Here is a 16,003-nt window from a genome sequence, read left to right on the forward strand (position 1 = left end):
ACTATTTCAGTTTAGATATCTGTTTGTGGATGTGCTGTGCTTGAAAATTTCAGTTCAGTGTTGAATTGATTCCATAACGTAAGCCAAAAGGTAGCAAGTTCCTCCATGTCTTGCTATAGGTTCTCTCAAAGAAAACAACAGGAGGAGATGATCAACAAAGCTCTGATACCCATCTAATGATGCACACTAAATTGGAGGAACCACTCTAAGGTGTTGTAGATAGTTCTAGTACAAAATGTTGAAGAAACTGGCACTCTAAATCCACATACAATAAGAGCTTAATAATCCAAAGCTCAAAGAAGAGATCTAGTCCAAGATCTATGATAGGAACATCAAGTTCTATTCACAAGGTAGTGGGTACATAAAACTTTCAAAACTAGAGGATATAGCCTCTATTTAAACTGACATACAACTATACGACAATTACTAGCCAACTAGATGGCAGCTAAGGGTACAACTAGATATTAGTCATAACAACTCAGCTATTACTCATTGACACCTAAGACACAATTTCTAGGACAACATAGTAGCTTCTAGCAATATAATAACATATACCATGACATCATAATCTTCCCGGCTAAGTTAACTCTTCATGAAGTATGTAGTAAAAAGATAAAACTCAAATTGGTAGCAAAATTCAAATTTACTTATAAGCTTGATAGTTTATGAATTTCTGCTATGATGTCCCTCGTCAGTGCCTTAATTTGATTTAAAACAGTTAAGATTGTTGCTAACAGTAGACTTCAAACGTCAAAAGCAATTAATGAATTTAATCTTGTGTGGTAGTATTGCTCATCTAAGGCCTTGTTTGTTTGAGTTTCTGCTTTTGAGCTTTTGGCTAGAAAGCTAGCTTTCTAAAAGCTGGCCTTTTGGTTGTTGACCTTTTGCTATTGGCTTTTGTAATAAATTTTTATCTTCTCAGCACACTAAAAGCTAGGAAAAGCTCCTCTCAGACCTTGTTTGTTTGAGCTTCTGCTTTTGGACTTTTGGCTGGAAAGCTAGTTTTCTAAAAGATGGCTTTTTGGTTGCTAACCTTTTGCTATTGGCTTTTGTAATAAATTTTTATCTTCTTAGCACATCAAAAGCTAGAAAAAGCTCCTCTCAGCCAGCTTTCTAGCTTTCAGTCCATTTTCTCAGAAGCTAGCTTTCCGGCTTTTCGAAAGTCAACCCAACAACTAGACTGTTTGTTTCAACTTTCCAGCTTCTAACTACCAGAAGCTGGAAAGTTGACCCAAGAAGCTCCTAAAGACCCAAAATAGCCAGGGAAGCTTCCTTTTCTTTTTCACACGACTGTATCGTAGAAATTAGACTGTGTAGTAATGGTTCTATCATATTCTAAGAGAACCGTGTACATTTTATAAATGAATTGAAATACTTTCTCAAAATTGAGGATTCGTAATGTTTGGTTTGATATTCTTATTTAAATTTTGTATATTTTAGCACGCTTATTCGCGTATACCCCTATTAAACTTTGATTTTAAGCTTTATTTCGTAACGATACAATGTTATTGTTTAAAATATTAGCATGTATGTAAAGAGTGGAGGACAACCGGTAAAAACCTAAATTACTCATAGACATATATAGATAGTATTTTGTTCGTACTAAGGTAAAGTAAACACAAAGAGAATCAGATTAAAGTGTATTTGGTAACGGAATTTGTGATTACCCTCTTTACATGGTTGTACTCTCATAACATATCAAATTACAGAATGTGTATTTATATCTGATTACGGTGGGAAGGAAGGGTAACAAGCTTATATAGATATAGATATTATTTAGATAAGAGAATTCGATTACAGCCGCAACCAAACATAGGATTCGTTACCTTCAATAATCAGATTAAGTTACATTTGAGCCAACCAAACACCACCTTAGATCATGATTGTACTTGTCCCAAAAGCCCAGCAAAATAATTACCCCAAGAGAAAACCAAGCAGAAGAATAGTGTAATACGGGCTTGTCATCCCTTCGGTCCATAAGGCCACCCACCGGGAGACAAATGGAACCTACTACAGCCCACACAAGTCAAATGGAAGCTTGACCAGTTAAGCAAGAAATCTTAGGCTAACCTTCATTACATACTAGTACGAGGACAAAAATAACTATAAACCACGAACGAATTTTCTAAACCCGACGCAAATGCACCTGGTGACACTGCACAGCACTATGATGCCTGGTCATAACACAACTAGACATCCATATGCCATCTTTACTATCTACAATAATAACACAACTTATGTATGCATACGATGCCCGGTCAGCGTGGGTTGATGCTGGGCACCACGCCACTGAGCAGGTTGCTACCGGAAACCTCCATGGACGAAATGTAGTGATCATTCGAAGAAGCCATCCGCGTCGCCGATGATGTTGTGGGTGTGCCAGTGGTGTTGCTGCTGCTAGAGCCCATCGCCAGGGCACCGGACTCTGACGATGCTATATTCTCTGTCCCCGGCGTCATCTGCCATATCACCTCCAGCTCCCGAACCACCTCCACCATAGATGGCCTCGCGTCCGTCTCGTCCTGGCAACACCGCAGTGCCAACGCGGCAAACCTCTCCACGCATTCCGCGGGGTATGAGCCCATCCGGTTATCCACCACCGAGAATATCATCCCTGACTGATTGGCTGCCAACACCTCTCTGACTATATTTCTTCCATGGGAAATTGGCTGCATCCCAGTCAGTAGTTCCAAGAACACAACACCCAGGCTGTACACATCGCTTTTGTCTGTAAGCTTATGAGTGAGGAAGTACTCAGGGTCAAGATAGCCCTGCAAAAGTGAGGAGAGGAAAATTAGTTTTTGATCATGATGTGTGAAGTGTATTTCACTATCTCAGGAAGCGCCAGAATAGTGTATGGTAGCCTATTTACCGGGGTACCCTTTACGACAGTGGAGACATGGCCAGGGGCACTCCCCTCTGTTTCTGGCAACGGAGCGAGCCGTGAGAGACCAAAATCAGCAACCTTTGCAACAAACTTCGAGTCCAGTAGAATATTGCTAGCTTTGATGTCACGATGATATATTGGGGGGTCTGCTTCAGTATGCAAATACAGGATACCACGTGATGATCCCAGCGCAATCCGTAGCCTCATGGGGAAATCTAGAGGCACTTTAGCTTTAGCTGTCACATGGATATTGTCAGGTCAGAAAGGCAGTATATCAGAATTAATAGTGCAGGAATGTAGGTGAGCAGTCTTAGCGCACAAAAAGGAAAGCAAAAAAGGTCAGAAACCATAAAATGACACGTATTAAGGAATGAAATTCTAAAACTAGGAGACACGACTTTTGGAACGGAGGAGGTAATATGAATGGACAATGATCCACAACAACAAAATATGCATAAATTTGTGTTTCCATAACATTTTTCAACTGGACGTGAGAATGAACAATGTGATTGTATAACTGTAGCAAACAAAAGATTGAACATGGAGAAATTGCTTGCATGCAAGTAATACATGACAGAAACATGGGATTTGTGATGCTTTTAGAATTTTATGTATTAGTCCAATAGAATAACTATAAGTAAACTTTAAGGTGATTATAGTGGTATTGAATAAGGGCTCACCTGAAAGATGATCACGTAGATTACCATTGGGCATAAACTCATATACCAGCATCTGCAATATAGGCTTAACAGTGTGAGGCTACATCACAGTAATGTTCAATAGAAAGTACATTACCTACTAGTAAATCATCCATATCATGACTTCCAAAAAGATAGGAAATCAAAGTTCTACACAAAAGAAAACATAATACCTACCAAGGAAGCACGTGGGAACTAAACAATAAACACTTCATTCAATCACTCTACCAGAAATAGGTTCCACATGCACATTAGAACCAACAAATTTGTATCAATTTTTCCACTACTCAGTTCAAAAGAAGCAAGCGATTGAATAATAAATCAACAACATTTGACGTAATTTACTTTAAAATTTGCATTTCTTTAGAGAGAGAGAGGGGGGGTTGCAGGGACAACCTGCTCATCTTCTTCATCACAGTAACCAAGCAAAGAAACCAGGTTACGGTGATGCAGCCTGGACAGCAATTCTATCTCTGTGAAGAATTCCTTTGAACCCTGAAGAGATTCTTGCTGTGCTCGTTTTATGGCTGCTACTGTTCCATCAGCCAACACACCTCTGTATACTTTCCCATACCCTCCTTGGCCAATTAGTGCTGAATCATCAAAGTCATTTGTACAATGTGACAATTCTTCAAAAGTGAAGTCTTTTACACCAGCAATTTTCATTGAAATTCTTTTTGCTGCATCAGACAATAGAACCTTGTCATTTGACCAGCGGATAGGAAATGTAGCTCAGACAAATAGCAAATCATATAGAAAGGATATACTTATATGCACATTAATTCCTTTACTAAAATAGTAAATAAATGAATATAGAGGGGGCAATTGAAACACTATTTCATTTTAATAAAAAAACAAACTTTCTAACCGTTAACTGCTTAAGACCATAGGGAGTAGAGGTGGAGGGTACCAGAGCGTTTCTTTGAAGAAGAATGTCTTGAACGTCTTCGCAATATGATAATTGTAATTAGGGATGAAAGAATGGCGGCTGCAGCAAATGCCGCCATGACTACCCCAACAATGGCACCTGTACTCAGAATGGACCTTCTACCCTGTGGTAATACTGGGAAAGATAGCAAAGAGAACATATAAGCCCTCTATCTTCTAGACATTCTACAGTTATGGAAATTTAAACTGATCTAGAATATGCAGCAAACTTAAGTTAGCAAGATTTCCATAACACTATGTTTTGTAGGCATGTTTGATCAACAGCACCATGTGACTGCTACAGCACATCTTTTTCAATCCCAAACTATTCATTTGGAATATACATGTTCCATTATAATTCACGTGCGATAGCATATTCTACTGTAACGTTTAGGCCCAAAAATTGTTTTCTTAACTTGCTCAGCTTTGCCAAGTGACATCGGCTGTTCGTCACATACATTTCTCAGAGTTTCTGGTTAGATGCAAATCTGCGATAACATCTAGCGTGAGATTTCAAATGAGGTATTGTGGTGCTCAGTTGGGCAGAGGGGCTTAGGGCCCTCTAGGTCCAGTCTAGCTGTTGGTTGCTATAGTTGCCCTCCTGTGTGTGTATTGTGAATATACTACCTCCGTCCCAAAAAACAAGTCATTATAGGTGTGTCTTAACTCAAACTTTCTCAACTTTGACCAAATTTATAGAGAAAAGTATCAATGTTTATGCCATCAAATAGGTATATTATAAAAATATATCTCATGATAAATCCAGTGACACTTATTTCATACCATAAATATATGTAGTTTTTTCTATAATCTTGGTCAAACTTAGAAAAGTTTGACTTAGGACAATCCTAAAACGACTTGTTTTTTGGGACGGAGGGAGTATGTGTAAGACTGTTTTGTCTCTTAATACAAATATACGCACCTTCCTATGTAGTCGAGGGAAAAAAGATGCAAGGTATCATTATCATAGATTCATAGTTAAACTCACCAAAATCTCTAATCTAACTATAGAATGCATAAGTGAAAATAATAGATGCAGAGAAAAGATAGCATACTGTTGCTATACCACCCTGGGTTGAAGTTGAGAAGCTCATAGGGTCCAAATATGTCAGAGTCTGGAATCTGCCAACCTGTGAACATACCTCTGAGCCTAGACACCTCACTTGCATTGAAAATGAGTGTTCTATTTGGAAATAGTTTCAGGGACATCTTAAGCCTTGGGCCTTCTTCCCACATAAAAGTAGAAACTTCTAATTGGAACGATAACAATGAAAGCCCAGATGATAAGTACTGCTGAAATAGAGCCTCATAGGGAACAAAATCCGAAAGCCCAGGACTCTTAAGCCGGTAATCCACATAAACTGGAATGGCACAAAAGCACGGTATAGGTGACATTAGCACTCTTTCGTAAGGCATGTCAGTAGAACATGGTCCACAAAGTGTACTGTTATTTGAGGAACCTCCATCTGCAACAACTGTCTTTGATTGACAATACTTAGAAATATTCTGTTGGTTTTGAACTGTGCATACAGGGTTTCCATGCAACCTAAACATTAAGTTATGGCAGAAAAAGTAAGGCACTGAAACAGAAGCAACAGAAAGCTATATAGAACATGCTCTTCCGTTCTTGATGAACTGCATTTTCTTTCGCAAATTAGTATTGAAGTAACCGTTAGTTTTTGTTATTAGAATCAAAGAAGTTATAGGCTAAATGATGACATTGTTAGACATATGCACCAAACAACCCCCTTTCTTGCAATTTTTATTAGAAATGGCCAAATGCAAAATTATACAGAAGGGAGCATATGGATAGGATGTACACAAAGAGGAAAATGAAACCATCTTTCACTTCATTTCTCTTGCCCTTTGCCAATTAGCAAAAGAAACAACAGATCTTTCAGAAAGTTCTGACACCAAATGCTCAACTGTTCATGTTTATATTAAAAAACATGTTTTGCTGTCCCCAAGTACTATGACACATCTATATCAGACCATGTAAGGAACAAATTGAATATTTTTCTAACATGAAACGATCAATAGCACCATAACTCCACATGAAACCACCACTTTCTTGGGACTTGGGCTTGCCCAAAAAGGTTAGGTACTGACCTTCGCTAATGGGCGTCAATAAATGAAAATGAATGGAAAGCCACAGGCAACTTACAGAGGGGTTTGGATTTTAAAAAACTAAGCTGCGTACCGGTGTACCGAGACAAACAAGGCAAGGTGGGTGACTCAAGGTATTCATCTTATATGCTAATATGTTCAGATGATCGAATGAAAAGCGTCACATATATCCTTGCTACAGTATATGGAAGTTACACTATTTTGAAGCTACTAAAACATAGATAGGTCTGCATCAGTTCTTTTTTAAGCGAAGGTGATCAAACAAATCAGTGATAACATAACACCTTTCTAATAACACAAAGAAGTCAATATATTTTCATAACAAGAAGAAAGGATTGAATAGAAATGCATACAGGATGGTAACATTGTCAGGGGGCGAAAGAGGCGTTGATAGATTGGTGAGAGCATTGTTCTGGAAATCCCTGTAAAATATTCAACAGAGAATTAGACTATCAATTACCTTGTTCTAGAAAAATGTGATGGGGAGTGAAGATTAGAATATCTCACAGTATAAGACTTCTATTTCCACTGAGATCAATATTTTGCCAGATATTAGAAGGAACAGAGCCATCCAAGTTGTTGTTGTCCAGTGACCTGAAGAAAGGACAATGAAGTCTCAGTTCAGTCTGATCCGACTGACCGTTTCAGAGCATAGGTACCATGCATACTGTTTGAGATAAAGAAACTATGCTCAATGAAAGATAATTATTTTATTTTTGGAGGCATGGCAGTTTATCTATTAGATTAAATTTATATATAAGTAAGAAGAGCCCTTTACTACAAGGAGGCATATTGTAACTGTCGCTGTTAAGCAATAATGATATGAAAGCTACCATCCTAATGCTCTTATCCTTTGTATCTCAAGACCAATCATCTATGCAAAGTTTTCTACAAATGATCGAAAGGATCATCACATGAACTGTCCACATTAACTTATAAATAGCATGAAAAGGGTAAGATCGTACTTACAATCTTTGAAGATTAGGAAGGCCAGAAAAACTTCCAGGTATGGAACCGTTAAGGTGATTATGGGAAAGATCACTGCATAAATTGTGAAAGTGAGGAAATCACCGTCTATGCAATTAGAACGATCAATAAATAATACTTCTTGCCAAATGTTTAGTAAAATAATAAGATGCTATGATCTGTCTGCAAGGGGTGTTTTGTACATTGTAGTTATATTGCTCGCAAATTGGCTGGATGGTATGGGACCCCTCAACTGATTCCAGCTAAGATCCCTGAAACACCAATAAGACCAAGATGAGAAAAACTGCCAAATTCTCCTAAGCATGATGCGCAAGGACTAAGACTAAAATGTTTTGCTAATAATAAAAAAATTGTGATGCTGTAGTATAGAATTTTACACATACAAGTAACCAAGTTGGGGTATTCCACTGAGATCAGGAACAGGTCCTTCCAAGCTGCAGTTCCTCAAACTCCTAATGATGAGTATCAATTATATTAATTTATGATTTTAATAAATGCTATTCCAGGAAAAACACAGAGCAGAATACTAAATACAGTTGAGATGCACTGCAGCTTTACACCTTAATGTGCAAGGATTCAAAGGCAAGCCCCATTTTGGGTAATGAACTGCATATGCTTGTCAAACATCTCGTGTGCAAGCCTAAATTTTACCATTATAAATTTATAATACCCTAAATATTAGCAACAGCTAATTAATTTTTTGTTATATATCCTCTTTAATTTCACGCGATTTGACTTGCTCTCACTAGATTAGGAATGTCAATTCTTTGGATGGGGAGGTCATCCTATAAACTTTAACTTGTGATGTATAGATGATAGATACATTTATACAGGGATCTCTACTGCAAACTTTCCCAATGTTTCAACAATTCTGTACTTTTTGGATATTCATAAGCTAGATTGCAACATGTTAGGAGATAGAAAAATCAATATTAATCAAACTATTTCCTCAGATAGTCATTATGAAAGACAAACAAGTGGCTTAATCAGAAATTCAGAAATGAATTGAACTTTTTAAGTTTGGTTAATCAACACTGCAGCATTTAACTAATAATTGGACAAGGTACAGTACGCATTTTACTTTGTAGACCACTGATAGGCCCTTCGGAGGCCAGCGATCGTCAGGGACAAAAGATGCTATTCAATCAATATCTATGCGACAGTTACTAATATAAATAAGCAGTAATATAAAAGTAAAAATCTACATGTCCAGATTTCTTTTCCTGTCAAAGATTCAACCAAATGAAGGGGAGTTGTCATGGTAATTGGTAAACCAACAATGAGGGTATGGATTTGCATTTACTGGTAATAAAATTCATTTGAGAACAAATAAAAGAATGAAAAAGGAGTTAAAACAAACTTACAACTTCAGAAGTGTCGTGATGTTGCCATAAGATACAGGAACTGAACTTCCAGAGAAATTATTATTGTCTAGTTGACTGGGATCATTTTAAAAAGATGTAGTTAGAAATAAAATGGACAATGGATGTTATACAGTTTTAAAATGTGAAATTGCAGATGCATGGTCAAATATTTGAAAAAAGTGAACTACACAATGTGCAATGAATAGGATGAAGTGCTTTCTTTCTTTTCAACTAGTTTTGATTATTGTTGGTCAAGAAAGAGTGGAAAGCACCCAAAAATCGTGTACTGTTGGCAAGAATAAAGCACCTTAAAGATCAGGATAAAACCAGATTTAAACCAAGATTACTACATAATCTACAGTAGCCAGTTAGATAAAGTTTTCACTGAGAAAATGAAGGAATGATAAAAGACATCAGCTGCTATTGCCATAGAAGAAGTTTAGACCCACAGAGGTTAATACTTTGTGGTCCTCCCAAACCTCTAGATTAGCTCTACTTAAATTCAATCGAGCTATGAAACAACAGACACGAGTAACCACTGCAAATGAATTGCGCTTCATGCCAAGCTAAACTTTATCCAATTCCTGATCGAAGAATGGTAGGCAATGCAACTAACTTAGCATAATAGTGATACAGAAAAATATAAGCTTACATACATGATTAACACTTTCGGTAACTTAGATAGCTCTGGAGGAATATAGCCTGACAAGTTATTGTTATCCAACAATCTGCAAAATAAAAATACTCTCAGCAAAGTATAAAGTAAGATCAGTAATGGTGCAGCAGTCTGGAACTTACAGGTGAACAAGTGAAGGTAATCTGGAAAGCTCAGGTGGAATCTGACCGCTCAATGAGTTGTTGTTCATGTGACTGGATCAAGATTGAAAAGCCATTAGGATACCTATTCTTTGCTTACATAGATGCAAACCAATACTACTCACAAGTGTTTGGTTTTGTTCAGGTTAGCAAATGATTTCGGTATTGGTCCAGATATATGGTTCTGATCAATCTGAATCCTATTCAGATTAGGAAGGAAGCCAATCTCCTCTGGTAAAGAACCATTCAATTGGTTTCCATTTAGGAGCCTGCAAATACATAAAACAGACACCATGTTACAGTAGCAGAAATAATTGCATGAAAGAAGCAAAAAGTTGCAAAGCCCATCTTCACTACTTGTATCAGAGAAACACATTAAATTATAATCAGAGACATGTTAAAGAGAAAAATAAAAATACCAAGTATCAGGATGCATCTTAGATTCAGGGTAGCAACAATAAGCTAAACTAACAGCGCTCAAGGAAGATGACAAGCTCCGTATACAACCAAAATATAACTAGTTAACTGATTCAGAAAGACTATGTTGTTGACCAACTTCCTAAGACTTACATTAATTCCAGAGAAGTGATGTTGCCAACCTCCTTAGGTATGCTCCCGCCTATTGAATTCCACATAAAATCCCTTCAAAGAAACAGGAAAAAAAATACTCAACGCCTTTGTGCATGTACATTAAACAAGTGCGCAATCCAAATGACAAGCTAAAGTTGACTCAACAGTTAATTGATTGCCAGCAAAAAATCATTAACTTACATAATTCGCATTTGAGAAAGCTGACCAAGCTCAGGAGCCAAAGTTCCTGATAAATTCAACGCTAGGAGCTGTCTGCAATCACATTTACGTTATAGATGTAAATACTTTAATAGCCATGGAAACTACTGGCTAATGGGAAAAAAGTCATCAAGTGAAACAAGTGTTGCAGCAATCAGATCCACTAGCAAAATAATTAACTCCAGAGATACTAGAAGGGACAAGGCCCCCAGTACTATGTAAACACATTCTGGATCCTTTTAGTCGAAGCCTCCAATATTCCAAATACAGTGTAGTTTCCAACAATGCCAAAACAGGAAGAATGCAACGCATGTTGGAAAAGAGAGGGAGAGTAGATGCTATTATCAAGTTTTCTTTCAAAAAGTGGAAACAAATCCAGGTGCAAACCTGGCCTATTAAGCTAAGGTGGTAAACAAATTTGTATCAAAACCAAGGCCAAGTTTAGTCATTCATCAAAAAACAACTCAAAACAAATTAGAAGGGTTAGTGTGGAATGTAAAAGAAGCAATTGATTGACAAGGTGATCGCTTATGCTCGTACAATTCCTGTATATGCAAGTATCCATCGATTTTGCTTGATGCATTGTAGCAGATGAGATGGGACCAATTTCCCGTGCATGGATCTCCACGGTTCCAGCTGTTAAGACGTCCCAGTGGATCTATCAAGCTGCCCCTGATAGCCTTGAGAGCATCAACTGCAGAGTAGATGGACCAATTTTAGATACAGTTAGTTTGACAAAAATGTAAGAAGAAAGAAATTCGAAGGCATGAAAAATAGCTGTAATGAAAAAAAGGTAGTATTGCTGACTTGTATACACCTGTCCTGTCAGGTGATAGGTCATGCTTACAAGGTAAAAGTCAAATGGAAACAAATGGGGAATATGCAGAGATCAAACTAACATAAGAGAGGTATGCATGCAACGAATACAAAGGATTTTACCTTCCCATGGTGCAGTGATTTGTGCAGTCGCTGGTCGCAAAAGGGCAAGATAAAATGTGAGGATAACGAAAGAGAGAAAGAATACTTGAGGCCGTAACGAATTTTGCCCCATTTGGCCAGAATATTCAGAGTTCATGGTTGTAGGCTCTCTGTGACAGAATCCATTCCCTGTTAGGGAACAGCTGAGCAGAAGTTAGTTGAACAGATCGAAGATACACAAAGGGCATCGGATTAAATTACTGCTCGAATCTGCCGGTAAATTTAAGAAAGCTATGCATTCCAAAGGAAAACTTTTGCTAGTCGGAAATTCTGAGGCTTGTAGTTGATAGCTTATGTAACTCAAAGGAGTAAACTTTTATTAGAATACACACAAGAATTCAAAGTAAATAACCAACAAGCAGTAGAGATGACATGGGATGAAAACATGGCATGAGAAATTTTTGTAACACAGTACAAGGAGAAATAAATTCCTTTGCTGCTCATATTGACAGGGAAGGAAATGTTGGTGTTGCATCCTAACAAACAAATATAGTCATGACACCATAGCTAGCACCATAGCTGAGCATATGCTCACCAAGGATTAAAGCGTGGCATGCTATGTCATCAACAGAGAAAAAGAAAGAAAATTAGGATTTCGCAACTAACCAAGGTAATCAAGAGCAACTTCAAGGAAAGCTCAACTCACCAGGTAGCAAAGCAAGCAGCAGATAGCACCAACCAGAGGGATTGATTGAGCCGATCGGGGCGCCGATGACAGAACCGCCGAATGGAGGGGGCGGCGCAATAAAGAAAGATGGAAGCTCTCGAGTGGCAAGCAGAGGAGGCAACAACGGCGAGTTTACGCTGGTGATTAAGATATTGTAGTGGCAAAGGCAACGGAGGGTATGTGAATGCGATGGAAAGGGGGGATCTCTCCTATGAAAGGGACACTGATGCTGCTGGTGCGAACAAGCGAGGAAGGTAGCAGCCGCCCTTGTTTAGGGACAGTGAGAGAGCTGCATTGACCCTTTCCGCTGCGTTGCCAGATCTGAATTGGGTGACCATTTCTTTCCTCCACTGCACCTGCTCCTCCTGCTTCCGCTGCTTCTCCGGGAAGGAGAAGAGACTGGATCCCAATCCTCCCAACCATTCCAGCATCGACCGCTCCAAGCAGCACTAAATGCAACGCTCACGCACTGACCTGACGTCCTGACCTGACAGCGGTGGATAGGACCTGGGGTTGGTGTTGAACAGGATAGGTTTGCTTTGCTCCCCTCCAACGCCTCCATCTCCTCTCGCTCTCCACCCATCCACCCGTCTGCCTCCTCACCCACTGACCTCAGCACGTTGAATTTCGCCGCCTATTGAACGGGCCAAACCAATCCGTGCGGAGGAAAAAATCAAAAGGAAGGGGGCGAGAGTAAGAAGAAGGGCTCAGACTCTCGGACTGCTTGCGGAGGCCAAGCCATCCTCATCCTCGCCCTGGACTGGAGGTCCTGACATGCCATTACCGCCGCCGCCGCCGCTCATCGGCATGAGCTCCCCTCCCCTGACGACGCCGTCGCCGAGATTAGGACGAAAAGACAAAAATGTGCGCCATCGCTGTCAGCTGGGCCCGTCCCTAAAACCCCCGCACCTGCGTTTCGGAAAAATGAAAAATCTAAAATATTGCAATTCTTCCTTTCAAATTATAGACGATTTCAAATCCTCTATGTAACTATGTAGCTTATTGGCTAACTTTAACCCATAGTTATTTGAACCGGACCGGACCGGCGGTTGGACCGGTACCGAACCAGGGCCTAAATTGGCTCGGTTCGCTTAAAAGATCAGCCGTGCAATCGGACCGTTAAAAACAGGTGGAACCGGCTGGTTTTTTATGGAACCGGTAAACCGGCCGGTTCCGATTGAACCGGACTGGTTCGATTCTTCACCAAAATGCCCCTCTATCAATTCAGGGGAGCATTATCTCCATGAGGGCAAAAATGGAATTCTTCAATTTTTAGGGTTAGGCAGTAAGGCAGCACAGAGACTTGGCCAGAGGGAAAAATCGCACGGAAAAAAAATTGCGGCCGGCGGCGGCGCTGCACGCACTGGCGCCTGGCGGCCGGCGCACGCCGCCCCCTCCGTCCGTTCGTCGCCGTCCACCGAACACCGGTCCTAGGCTCCCAGCACCCAGCCCCAGGTCCATCCCTGTTCCCCCAATCCCCCGTCCTCCCTCCGTTAGTGGGCTGGGCGGCTGCCGGTGGGGCGCCAGTGCCACGAGGCACCACGCCTGGCAGCCTGGGCGGCGGATCGGCGAGGCGCCGCGCCACCACGCCTGGCAGCCTGGGCGGCGGATCGGCGAGGCGCCGCGCCACCACGCCTGGCAGCCTGGGCGGCGGATCGGCGAGGCGCCGCGCCACCACGCCTGGCAGCCTAGGCGGCGGACCGGCGAGGCGCCGCGCCACCACGCCTGGGCGCCGTTGCGGCGGGCGAGTAGGCCGGCTGGCGGGCCACCAGGCACCAGCCCACCACCACGCGGCCTGGGCGGCGGACCGGCGGAGCGCCGGCCGCGCCTGAGGCCCTAAGCGAGGGCAGGCAGGAGCCAGGACCCAGGAGCAGCCGAGCAACAAGCCAGCAACAGCAAGTCAATCTTCGACAATCGACAGCAACAGCAAGTTCTGAATTTCTGATCTACCATGGCTAATGGTTAGTACTCACTACTCACTACAAATTAGTATTATTGCTTATTATTGCACAAAATTAGAGTAGGTACTACTGATTTGTATACTTATTATTGAAGTACTGATTGGTCTTTTTTTGCACTTAACATTCACAGTGGATTCTTCAGACACTCCCAATAACGCAGCACCTAGCCAAGAGGTTGGAACAGAAGTAAGGACAAGAAGAAAAACTGATCCGGCATGGGGGTATTGTACACAAGTTACTGAGGAAAGAAAAAAGAAGATCAAGTGCATGTACTGTGACATGATTTTGAAAGGAGGAGGAATCCATCGATTCAAGGAACATCTAGCCAAATATCTAGGAAATGTGGCTGGATGTCCAAAGGTTGGTCCAGAGGTTCAACATGTAATGAATCAAAGTATTGAAAATTGGAAAGATAAGAAAAGGAAGCAGCAAGAGATCTATGAGGAAGAAAACCCATATGGGCCTGACCCTGGAAATGAGGAATCATATGATGTCTCTAATACTAAAGCAGCCCCAACCCGGCATGGTCCTACTGCAACAACTAGAGGAAGAAAAAGAGGCGTTGCTACCTAGTATTGGCAAGTATTTCAAACCTAGAACTGCCCAGGGGATCAACCTACAATAAAGAGTGTGCTCCAAGGAGAAGAAGTCAAGTTAAAGACTGATTTGTGTATGGCAAGATGGTTTATTGATGCATCACTTCCATTTAATGCAAGTAACTCCATCTTTTATCAGCCAATGCTTGATGTTGTGTGTGCATATGGTTCAGGATACAAGGGGCCAATTTTCAATAGTTTGCGTGGTCCATTACTTGCAAAGTGTGTTGAGGAAACTAGAAATTTTGTTGATGGATTTCGTAAAATTTGGAGGCAAACTGGTTGCACAATTATGGCTGATGGGTGGACTGATAGGAAGAGAAGGACCCTCATCAACTTCTTGGTGTATTGTCCCAAAGGTACTATCTTTCTCAAGTCAGTTGATGCCACTGAAAGTTCCAAAACTGCAGAGTTCTTGTTCAGATTATTTAGAGATGTAGTGAACTTTGTTGGTGCTGAACATGTTGTTCACTTTGTCACTGATAATGCCTCAAACATGGTTGCTGCGGGTAGAAGATTAGAAGATGAGTTCCCATCTATTTATTGGTCCCCTTGTGCTACCCATTGTTTGAATTTAGTATTATCTGACTTTGGCAAGGAAAATTTAGTGAAGACCACTGTAGCTCATGCATCATCTATTACAAAATATATCTACAACCATTGTTATCCATTATATCTAATGAGGAAGTTCACTAAGGGTCATGAAATTCTTTGGCCAGCGCAAACTCGTTTTGCTACAAATTTTGTTGCTTTGCAAAGCATATACAAGCACAAGGCTGATCTTCATGCAATGGTTGTCTGTAGTGAGTGGACTAACTCTGCATATTATAAGGATCCACAAGGGAAAAAAATTACCAAAGCTGTGCTAGATCAGAACTTTTGGAAAGATTGTGCTGTTGTCTGTCAATTATCAGAACCAATTGTTAGGATGTTGAGAATTGTGGACAGTGATGAGAGACCTGCAATGGGCTATCTATTTGCAGCCTTCCATGCTTCTAGAGAGGAAATTGAGAAGAGGTTTCAGAGGAAGAAGGACTTAGTTAAGCCCTTTTTGGAATACATAGATGCACGATGGGATAAACACTTTGATAAGAATATTCATGCTGCCGGCTTTTGGTTCAATCCTAATAACCAGTATAATGATCAACTAAGAGAGAAATATAGTTTCACTACTTCTGGAGTTCTTGATATCATTGAAAAATATGC

General features: G+C 40.5%; 1 protein-coding gene across 3 annotated transcripts; it reads right to left on the bottom strand.

The window, feature by feature from the left end:
- Positions 1–1,760: 1,760 nt before the first annotated feature.
- Positions 1,761–13,061, bottom strand: LOC101761285 (probable LRR receptor-like serine/threonine-protein kinase At1g06840). 3 transcript variants are annotated; one of them, XM_022828241.1, is made up of 21 exons: positions 12,220–13,061; positions 12,109–12,129; positions 11,535–11,702; positions 11,136–11,289; positions 10,578–10,649; positions 10,377–10,448; positions 9,932–10,075; positions 9,789–9,860; positions 9,647–9,718; positions 8,991–9,065; positions 8,010–8,078; positions 7,809–7,877; positions 7,609–7,680; positions 7,147–7,233; positions 6,993–7,061; positions 5,568–6,058; positions 4,496–4,648; positions 3,982–4,265; positions 3,568–3,619; positions 2,873–3,123; positions 2,259–2,771 (listed from the first exon to the last, which is right to left on the bottom strand). In XM_022828241.1, exons 3-21 carry the CDS (start codon positions 11,668–11,670, stop codon positions 2,259–2,261), a joined length of 2,907 nt encoding a protein of 968 aa, XP_022683976.1. In that variant the 5' UTR covers positions 11,671–11,702; positions 12,109–12,129; positions 12,220–13,061. The 3 variants fall into 3 exon arrangements, with proteins under 3 accessions (XP_004974947.1, XP_022683976.1, XP_012703222.1); XM_004974890.4 differs by lacking the exon at positions 12,109–12,129 and having other exon boundaries at positions 1,761–2,771; XM_012847768.3 differs by lacking the exon at positions 12,109–12,129 and having other exon boundaries at positions 11,535–11,716.
- Between the last annotated feature and the right edge of the window lie 2,942 nt (positions 13,062–16,003).

This window comes from Setaria italica, chromosome VII, assembly GCF_000263155.2.
Source record: "Setaria italica strain Yugu1 chromosome VII, Setaria_italica_v2.0, whole genome shotgun sequence".
Taxonomy (NCBI): domain Eukaryota; kingdom Viridiplantae; phylum Streptophyta; class Magnoliopsida; order Poales; family Poaceae; genus Setaria; species Setaria italica.

Excerpts from the sequence above, each read along its gene's own strand:
- LOC101761285 (XM_004974890.4), bottom strand. The coding sequence starts at position 11,670 with ATGAACTCTGAATATTCTGGCCAAATGGGGCAAAATTCGTTACGGCCT. Across the intron at positions 10,650-11,135 it reads TACTTGCATATACAGGAATT|ACAGCTCCTAGCGTTGAATT; the intron begins GTACGAGCATAA and ends ATGTGATTGCAG. Across the intron at positions 7,681-7,808 it reads GCGAGCAATATAACTACAAT|TGATCTTTCCCATAATCACC; the intron begins GTACAAAACACC and ends CAATTTATGCAG.